This window comes from Taudactylus pleione, unplaced genomic scaffold, assembly GCF_031769625.1.
Source record: "Taudactylus pleione unplaced genomic scaffold, aTauple2 ptg002384l, whole genome shotgun sequence".
NCBI lineage: Eukaryota > Metazoa > Chordata > Amphibia > Anura > Myobatrachidae > Taudactylus > Taudactylus pleione.
The window spans coordinates 51,716-62,500 of record NW_028286772.1 but is presented as its reverse complement, the minus strand read 5'-3'; the positions used below and the strand labels follow the sequence as shown (position 1 = coordinate 62,500).

The following is a 10,785-nucleotide window of genomic DNA, read 5'->3' as shown; positions in this document are numbered from 1 at the left end:
TCCTGATAGGGTCACTACAGTAACTAGGTGTGTGAGAGAATGTCCTGATATGTCATTATAGGGTCACTACAGGAACTAGGTGTGAGAGAATGTCCTGATATGTCATGATAGGGTCACTACAGTAACTGGGTGTGTGAGAGAGAATGTCCTGATATGTCATTATAGGGTCACTACAGGAACTGCGTGTGAGAGAATGTCCTGATAGGGTCATTATAGGGTCACTACAGTAACTAGGTGTGAGAGAATGTCCTGATAGGGTCACTACAGGAACTGGGTGTGTGAGAGAATGTCCTGATATGTCATTATAGGGTCACTACAGGAACTGCGTGTGAGAGAGAATGTCCTGATAGGGTCACTACAGTAACTAGGTGTGAGAGAGAATGTCCTGATAGGGTCACTACAGTAACTAGGTGAGAGAGAGAATGTCCTGATATGTCATTATAGGGTCACTACAGGAACTGCGTGTGAGAGAATGTCCTGATAGGGTCATTACAGGAACTGGGTGTGTGAGAGAGAATGTCCTGATAGGGTCACTACAGTAACTAGGTGTGAGAGAATGTCCTGATATGTCCTGATAGGGTCACTACAGTAACTAGGTGTGTGAGAGAATGTCCTGATATGTCATTATAGGGTCACTACAGGAACTGGGTGTGTGAGAGAGAATGTCCTGATATGTCCTGATAGGGTCACTACAGTAACTAGGTGTGTGAGAATGTCCTGATAGGGTCACTACAGGAACTGGGTGTGTCAGAGAATGTCCTGATAGGGTCTCTACAGGAACTGGGTGTGTCAGAGAATGTCCTGATAGGGTCACTACAGTAACTAGGTGTGAGAGAATATCCTGATATGTCATTATAGGGTCACTACAGGAACTGGGTGTGAGAGAGAATGTCCTGATAGGGTCACTACAGTAATTAGGTGTGTGAGAGAATGTCCTGATATGTCATTATAGGGTCACTACAGTAACTAGGTGTGAGAGAATGTCCTGATAGGGTCACTACAGTAATTAGGTGTGTGAGAGAATGTCCTGATATGTCATTATAGGGTCACTACAGTAACTAGGTGTGAGAGAATGTCCTGATATGTCATTATAGGGTCACTACAGTAACTAGGTGTGTGAGAGAATGTCCTGATAGGGTCACTACAGGAACTAGGTGTGAGAGAGAATGTCCTGATATGTCATTATAGGGTCACTACAGTAACTAGGTGTGAGAGAGAATGTCCTGATAGGTCATTATAGGGTCACTACAGTAACTAGGTGTGAGAGAGAATGTCCTGATAGGGTCACTACAGGAACTGGGAGTGTGAGAGAGAATATCCTGATAGGGTCAGTACAGTAACTAAGTGTGTGAGAGAATGTCCTGATATGTCATTATAGGGTCACTACAGGAACTGCGTGTGAGAGAATGTCCTGATAGGGTCACTACAGTAACTAGGTGTGAGAGAGAATGTCCTGATAGGGTCACTACAGTAACTAGGTGAGAGAGAGAATGTCCTGATATGTCATTATAGGGTCACTACAGGAACTGCGTGTGAGAGAATGTCCTGATAGGGTCACTACAGGAACTGGGTGTGTGAGAGAGAATGTCCTGATAGGGTCACTACAGTAACTAGGTGTGAGAGAGAATGTCCTGATAGGGTCACTACAGTAACTAGGTGTGAGAGAGAATGTCCTGATAGGGTCACTACAGTAACTAGGTGTGAGAGAGAATGTCCTGATAGGGTCACTACAGGAACTAGGTGAGAGAGAGAATGTCCTGATAGGGTCACTACAGGAACTGGGTGTGTGAGAGAGAATGTCCTGATAGGGTCACTACAGGAACTGGGTGTGAGAGAGAATGTCCTGATAGGGTCACTACAGGAACTGGGTGTGTGAGAGAGAATGTCCTGATAGGTCATTATAGGGTCACTACAGTAACTAGGTGTGAGAGAGAATGTCCTGATAGGGTCACTACAGGAACTAGGTGAGAGAGAGAATGTCCTGATAGGGTCACTACAGGAACTAGGTGAGAGAGAGAATGTCCTGATAGGGTCACTACAGGAACTAGGTGAGAGAGAGAATGTCCTGATAGGGTCACTACAGGAACTGGGTGTGTGAGAGAGAATGTCCTGATAGGGTCACTACAGTAACTAGGTGTGAGAGAGAATGTCCTGATAGGGTCACTACAGGAACTCAGTGAGAGAGAGAATGTCCTGATAGGGTCACTACAGTAACTAGGTGTGAGAGAGAATGTCCTGATAGGGTCAATACAGTAACTAGGTGTGAGAGAGAATGTCCTGATAGGGTCACTACAGGAACTAGGTGAGAGAGAGAATGTCCTGATAGGGTCACTACAGGAACTAGGTGAGAGAGAGAATGTCCTGATAGGGTCACTACAGGAACTGGGTGTGTGAGAGAGAATGTCCTGATAGGGTCACTACAGGAACTGGGTGTGTGAGAGAGAATGTCCTGATAGGGTCACTACAGGAACTGGGTGTGAGAGAGAATGTCCTGATAGGGTCACTACAGGAACTGGGTGTGTGAGAGAGAATGTCCTGATAGGTCATTATAGGGTCACTACAGTAACTAGGTGTGAGAGAGAATGTCCTGATAGGGTCACTACAGGAACTAGGTGTGAGAGAGAATGTCCTGATAGGGTCACTACAGGAACTAGGTGAGAGAGAGAATGTCCTGATAGGGTCACTACAGGAACTGGGTGTGTGAGAGAGAATGTCCTGATAGGGTCACTACAGGAACTGGGTGTGAGAGAGAATGTCCTGATAGGGTCACTACAGGAACTGGGTGTGTGAGAGAGAATGTCCTGATAGGTCATTATAGGGTCACTACAGTAACTAGGTGTGAGAGAGAATGTCCTGATAGGGTCACTACAGGAACTAGGTGAGAGAGAGAATGTCCTGATAGGGTCACTACAGGAACTAGGTGAGAGAGAGAATGTCCTGATAGGGTCACTACAGGAACTAGGTGAGAGAGAGAATGTCCTGATAGGGTCACTACAGGAACTGGGTGTGTGAGAGAGAATGTCCTGATAGGGTCACTACAGTAACTAGGTGTGAGAGAGAATGTCCTGATAGGGTCACTACAGGAACTCAGTGAGAGAGAGAATGTCCTGATAGGGTCACTACAGTAACTAGGTGTGAGAGAGAATGTCCTGATAGGGTCAATACAGTAACTAGGTGTGAGAGAGAATGTCCTGATAGGGTCACTACAGGAACTAGGTGAGAGAGAGAATGTCCTGATAGGGTCACTACAGGAACTAGGTGAGAGAGAGAATGTCCTGATAGGGTCACTACAGGAACTGGGTGTGTGAGAGAGAATGTCCTGATAGGGTCACTACAGGAACTGGGTGTGTGAGAGAGAATGTCCTGATAGGGTCACTACAGGAACTGGGTGTGAGAGAGAATGTCCTGATAGGGTCACTACAGGAACTGGGTGTGTGAGAGAGAATGTCCTGATAGGTCATTATAGGGTCACTACAGTAACTAGGTGTGAGAGAGAATGTCCTGATAGGGTCACTACAGGAACTAGGTGAGAGAGAGAATGTCCTGATAGGGTCACTACAGGAACTAGGTGAGAGAGAGAATGTCCTGATAGGGTCACTACAGGAACTAGGTGAGAGAGAATGTCCTGATATGTCCTGATAGGGTCACTACAGTAACTAGGTGTGTGAGAGAATGTCCTGATATGTCATTATAGGGTCACTACAGGAACTGGGTGTGTGAGAGAGAATGTCCTGATATGTCCTGATAGGGTCACTACAGTAACTAGGTGTGTGAGAATGTCCTGATAGGGTCACTACAGGAACTGGGTGTGTCAGAGAATGTCCTGATAGGGTCTCTACAGGAACTGGGTGTGAGAGAATATCCTGATATGTCATTATAGGGTCACTACAGGAACTGGGTGTGAGAGAGAATGTCCTGATAGGGTCACTACAGTAATTAGGTGTGTGAGAGAATGTCCTGATATGTCATTATAGGGTCACTACAGTAACTAGGTGTGAGAGAATGTCCTGATAGGGTCACTACAGTAATTAGGTGTGTGAGAGAATGTCCTGATATGTCATTATAGGGTCACTACAGTAACTAGGTGTGAGAGAATGTCCTGATATGTCATTATAGGGTCACTACAGTAACTAGGTGTGTGAGAGAATGTCCTGATAGGGTCACTACAGGAACTAGGTGTGAGAGAGAATGTCCTGATATGTCATTATAGGGTCACTACAGTAACTAGGTGTGAGAGAGAATGTCCTGATAGGTCATTATAGGGTCACTACAGTAACTAGGTGTGAGAGAGAATGTCCTGATAGGGTCACTACAGGAACTGGGAGTGTGAGAGAGAATATCCTGATAGGGTCAGTACAGTAACTAAGTGTGTGAGAGAATGTCCTGATATGTCATTATAGGGTCACTACAGGAACTGCGTGTGAGAGAATGTCCTGATAGGGTCACTACAGTAACTAGGTGTGAGAGAGAATGTCCTGATAGGGTCACTACAGTAACTAGGTGAGAGAGAGAATGTCCTGATATGTCATTATAGGGTCACTACAGGAACTGCGTGTGAGAGAATGTCCTGATAGGGTCACTACAGGAACTGGGTGTGTGAGAGAGAATGTCCTGATAGGGTCACTACAGTAACTAGGTGTGAGAGAGAATGTCCTGATAGGGTCACTACAGTAACTAGGTGTGAGAGAGAATGTCCTGATAGGGTCACTACAGTAACTAGGTGTGAGAGAGAATGTCCTGATAGGGTCACTACAGGAACTAGGTGAGAGAGAGAATGTCCTGATAGGGTCACTACAGGAACTAGGTGAGAGAGAGAATGTCCTGATAGGGTCACTACAGGAACTCGGTGAGAGAGAGAGAATGTCCTGATAGGGTCACTACAGTAACTAGGTGTGAGAGAGAATGTCCTGATAGGGTCACTACAGTAACTAGGTGTGAGAGAGAATGTCCTGATAGGGTCACTACAGGAACTAGGTGAGAGAGAGAATGTCCTGATAGGGTCACTACAGGAACTGGGTGTGTGAGAGAGAATGTCCTGATAGGGTCACTACAGGAACTGGGTGTGAGAGAGAATGTCCTGATAGGGTCACTACAGGAACTGGGTGTGTGAGAGAGAATGTCCTGATAGGGTCACTACAGTAACTAGGTGTGAGAGAGAATGTCCTGATAGGGTCACTACAGTAACTAGGTGTGAGAGAGAATGTCCTGATAGGGTCACTACAGTAACTAGGTGTGAGAGAGAATGTCCTGATAGGGTCACTACAGGAACTAGGTGAGAGAGAGAATGTCCTGATAGGGTCACTACAGGAACTAGGTGAGAGAGAGAATGTCCTGATAGGGTCACTACAGGAACTCGGTGAGAGAGAGAGAATGTCCTGATAGGGTCACTACAGTAACTAGGTGTGAGAGAGAATGTCCTGATAGGGTCACTACAGTAACTAGGTGTGAGAGAGAATGTCCTGATAGGGTCACTACAGGAACTAGGTGAGAGAGAGAATGTCCTGATAGGGTCACTACAGGAACTGGGTGTGTGAGAGAGAATGTCCTGATAGGGTCACTACAGGAACTGGGTGTGAGAGAGAATGTCCTGATAGGGTCACTACAGGAACTGGGTGTGTGAGAGAGAATGTCCTGATAGGGTCACTACAGGAACTGGGTGTGTGAGAGAGAATGTCCTGATAGGTCATTATAGGGTCACTACAGGAACTAGGTGAGAGAGAGAATGTCCTGATAGGGTCACTACAGGAACTAGGTGAGAGAGAGAATGTCCTGATAGGGTCACTACAGGAACTAGGTGAGAGAGAGAATGTCCTGATAGGGTCACTACAGGAACTGGGTGTGTGAGAGAGAATGTCCTGATAGGGTCACTACAGTAACTAGGTGTGAGAGAGAATGTCCTGATAGGGTCACTACAGGAACTCAGTGAGAGAGAGAATGTCCTGATAGGGTCACTACAGTAACTAGGTGTGAGAGAGAATGTCCTGATAGGGTCACTACAGGAACTGGGTGTGAGAGAGAATGTCCTGATAGGTCATTATAGGGTCACTACAGTAACTAGGTGTGAGAGAGAATGTCCTGATAGGGTCACTACAGGAACTGGGAGTGTGAGAGAGAATATCCTGATAGGGTCAGTACAGTAACTAAGTGTGTGAGAGAATGTCCTGATATGTCATTATAGGGTCACTACAGGAACTGCGTGTGAGAGAATGTCCTGATAGGGTCACTACAGTAACTAGGTGTGATAGAGAATGTCCTGATAGGGTCACTACAGTAACTAGGTGAGAGAGAGAATGTCCTGATATGTCATTATAGGGTCACTACAGGAACTGCGTGTGAGAGAATGTCCTGATAGGGTCACTACAGGAACTGGGTGTGTGAGAGAGAATGTCCTGATAGGGTCACTACAGTAACTAGGTGTGAGAGAGAATGTCCTGATAGGGTCACTACAGTAACTAGGTGTGAGAGAGAATGTCCTGATAGGGTCACTACAGGAACTAGGTGAGAGAGAGAATGTCCTGATAGGGTCACTACAGGAACTAGGTGAGAGAGAGAATGTCCTGATAGGGTCACTACAGGAACTGGGTGTGTGAGAGAGAATGTCCTGATAGGGTCACTACAGTAACTAGGTGTGAGAGAGAATGTCCTGATAGGGTCACTACAGTAACTAGGTGTGAGAGAGAATGTCCTGATAGGGTCACTACAGGAACTAGGTGAGAGAGAGAATGTCCTGATAGGGTCACTACAGGAACTGGGTGTGTGAGAGAGAATGTCCTGATAGGGTCACTACAGGAACTGGGTGTGAGAGAGAATGTCCTGATAGGGTCACTACAGGAACTGGGTGTGTGAGAGAGAATGTCCTGATAGGTCATTATAGGGTCACTACAGTAACTAGGTGTGAGAGAGAATGTCCTGATAGGGTCACTACAGGAACTAGGTGAGAGAGAGAATGTCCTGATAGGGTCACTACAGGAACTAGGTGAGAGAGAGAATGTCCTGATAGGGTCACTACAGGAACTAGGTGAGAGAGAGAATGTCCTGATAGGGTCACTACAGGAACTAGGTGAGAGAGAGAATGTCCTGATAGGGTCACTACAGGAACTAGGTGAGAGAGAGAGTGTCCTGATAGGGTTACTACAGGAACTGGGTGTGTGAGAGAATGTCCTGATAGGGTCACTAAAGGAACTGGGTGTGTGAGAGAGAATGTCCTGATAGGGTCACTACAGGAACTGGGTGTGTGAGAGAATGTCCTGATAGGGTCACTACAGGAACTGGGTGTATGAGAGAGAATGTCCTGATAGGGTCACTACAGGAACTAGGTGTGAGAGAGAATGTCCTGATATGTCATTATAGGGTCACTACAGGAACTGGGTGTGAGAGAGAATGTCCTAATAGGGTCACTACAGGAACTATGTGTGAGAGAGAATGTCCTGATAGGGTCACTACAGTAACTAGGTGTGAGAGAGAATGTCCTGATATGTCATTATAGGGTCACTACAGGAACTAGGTGAGAGAGAGAATGTCCTGATAGGGTCACTACAGGAACTGGGTGTATGAGAGAGAATGTCCTGATAGGGTCACTACAGGAACTGGGTGTATGAGAGAGAATGTCCTGATAGGGTCACTACAGGAACTGGGTGTGTGAGAGAGAATGTCCTGATATGTCATTATAGGGTCACTACAGTAACTAGGTGTGAGAGAGAATGTCCTGATATGTCATTATAGGGTCACTACAGGAACTGGGTGTGAGAGAGAATGTCCTAATAGGGTCACTACAGGAACTATGTGTGAGAGAGAATGTCCTGATAGGGTCACTACAGTAACTAGGTGTGAGAGAGAATGTCCTGATATGTCATTATAGGGTCACTACAGGAACTAGGTGAGAGAGAGAATGTCCTGATAGGGTCACTACAGGAACTGGGTGTATGAGAGAGAATGTCCTGATAGGGTCACTACAGGAACTGGGTGTATGAGAGAGAATGTCCTGATAGGGTCACTACAGGAACTGGGTGTGTGAGAGAGAATGTCCTGATATGTCATTATAGGGTCACTACAGTAACTAGGTGTGAGAGAGAATGTCCTGATATGTCATTATAGGGTCACTACAGGAACTAGGTGAGAGAGAGAATGTCCTGATAGGGTCACTACAGGAACTAGGTGTGTGAGAGAGAATGTCCTGATAGGGTCACTACAGGAACTGGGTGTGTGAGAGAGAATGTCCTGATAGGGTCACTACAGGAACTGGGTGTATGAGAGAGAATGTCCTGATAGGGTCACTACAGGAACTGGGTGTGTGAGAGAGAATGTCCTGATATGTCATTATAGGGTCACTACAGTAACTAGGTGTGAGAGAGAATGTCCTGATATGTCATTATAGGGTCACTACAGGAACTAGGTGAGAGAGAGAATGTCCTGATAGGGTCACTACAGGAACTGGGTGTGTGAGAGAGAATATCCTGATAGGGTCACTACAGGAACTGGGTGTGAGAGAGAATGTCCTGATAGGGTCACTACAGGAACTGGGTGTGAGAGAGAATGTCCTGATAGGGTCACTACAGGAACTGGGTGTGTGAGAGAGAATGTCCTGATAGGGTCACTACAGGAACTGGGTGTGTGAGAGAGAATGTCCTGATATGTCATTATAGGGTCACTACAGTAACTAGGTGTGAGAGAGAATGTCCTGATAGGGTCACTACAGGAACTGGGTGTGTGAGAGAGAATATCCTGATAGGGTCACTACAGGAACTGGGTGTGAGAGAGAATGTCCTGATAGGGTCACTACAGGAACTGGGTGTGTGAGAGAGAATGTCCTGATAGGGTCACTACAGGAACTGGGTGTGTGAGAGAATGTCCTGATATGTCCTGATAGGGTCACTACAGGAACTGGGTGTGTGAGAGAGAATGTCCTGATAGGGTCACTACAGGAACTGGGTGTGTGAGAGAATGTCCTGATATGTCATTATAGGGTCACTACAGGAACTGGGTGTGTGAGAGAATGTCCTGATATGTCATGATAGGGTCACTACAAGAACTGGGTGTGAGAGAGAATGTCCTGATATGTCATGATAGGGTCACTACAGGAACTGGGTGTGTGAGAGAATGTCCTGATATGTCATGATAGGGTCACTACAGGAGCTGTGTGTGCGAGAGTGGAAAAAGTGATAGCAGGGAGCACGTTGGGTGACAGAACATGACAGCAGGAGCAGCACAGGGAGGGAGTGATAGCAGGGAGCACGTTGGGTGACAGAACATAACAGCAGGAGCAGCACAGGGAGGGAGTGATAGCAGGGAGCACGTTGGGTGACAGCAGGAGCAGCACAGGGAGGGAGTGATAGCAGGGAGCACGTTGGGTGACAGAACATGACAGCAGGAGCAGCACAGGGAGGGAGCACGTTGGGTGACAGAACATGACAGCAGGAGCAGCACAGGGAGGGAGCACGTTGGGTGATAACAGGGAGATCACTGAGAAAAAACACTTTGTCCTACGTATATTTAAATATTATTGCTCTTACATCCACTCTGGGGTACTGCCCACTCTGGGTATAGAGGCCGGGCATTGGGCAGACACTAACCTAAGACACCTTGTTGGATACTAACTCTCTCTCCTTTAAAAGAACCTTTTGGCTCTCATCCAGCCTCAGCTTCAGGGCAGTAATCTTGGTTGCATCCTCCTCACTGGAACCCAGGTCATCCCAATGTCGGGGTCTCGGGCTGCGAGATATCCCGCCGTTCTGCTGCTCCAGGTTGCTGTCAGGCTCCTGGACAGACAGTAAGTACATTGGGTGCTCGTTAATCAGGGTGTCTGGACACAGCAGTGCATAATGCACCTTATACTGATAATGTGGGAGATAACTGTATAATGTCACTATATCCCCCTGTCACCCCTGTATAATGTCACTATACCCCCCTGTATAATGTCACTGTACCACCCTGTATAATGTCACTATACCCCCCTGTATAATGTCACTATACCACCCTGTCACCCCCGGGTCCAAGCTCTATCTCACCTGGTCTTTGGTGGGCGGCTCAGTATCCACATCGTGCACAGGCTCTTCTCTCTCCTCTTTCCCCCGCAGTCTCTCCACCTCTCTGCGCAGATGTTCTGTCTCAGTGGCAGCTTCTTGCTTCTCTCTTTTCAGAGCGCCCAACTCCTTGCTGAGGATCTCCAGGCGGCCGCGGAGCTGAAGGCCTTCCTCCCTGGCCTTGTTCCGCTCGGCTCTCACTTTGCTCCACTTCTCCCGCCAGTTGGCTGTACAGTCTGACCACCAACGCATGGTCTTCTCCATCTGCGCGGCCCTTGCCCTGGCCTCCTCCAGCTCTCGCAGCCTCAGCTCCTCCCGACTCTCCCAGTCTCCAGTAGGTACAGAAATAGGGGCCGGGGGGATTGGAGATGGCGGTAGGCTCTTTGGTGAGGGGGTAAGAGAGTCTGGATGCCGCATACACTCAGGCTGCGAGCTCCCCAAGCTGCAGAGTAGCTCTGTGCTTTGTAGCAGCAGAGGAGAGTCCATGAGCTGGGGGCTGGGACCACTGCCCTGACTCATATTGGCCATTTATATCAGGGGGATGTGGGAGCAGACAAGCTCATCTATACCAGAGATACTGACCCCCCTCAGGCTGGCTACAAGCCTAACTATGGGTCCCAACACTGCACCGCGAAATGCTGGCAAAGTCACATTCCCAATGTAGGGTCAGTTCTGTGGCTCCAGGTCGCTAGATCTCAGATCAGTCTTCCAGTAACAGTTTTATCCACCAGTCCTGGAACAGAAAACAACACATGGTAATAATAGG

General features: G+C 47.4%; 1 protein-coding gene across 1 annotated transcript in view; it reads right to left on the bottom strand.

Moving 5' to 3' along the window:
- The window catches only part of LOC148431356 (coiled-coil domain-containing protein 102A-like), a 45,933-nt gene extending 35,386 nt beyond the window's left edge, over positions 1 to 10,547 (bottom strand). The window contains exons 1-2 of the mRNA XM_088466070.1: positions 10,005 to 10,547; positions 9,595 to 9,755 (exon numbers count right to left, since the gene is read on the bottom strand). Coding sequence (XP_088322196.1) covers positions 9,595 to 9,755; positions 10,005 to 10,547 — 704 coding nt within the window. The remainder of the gene's footprint in view (positions 1 to 9,594; positions 9,756 to 10,004) is intronic.
- Positions 10,548 to 10,785: the final 238 nt, after the last annotated feature.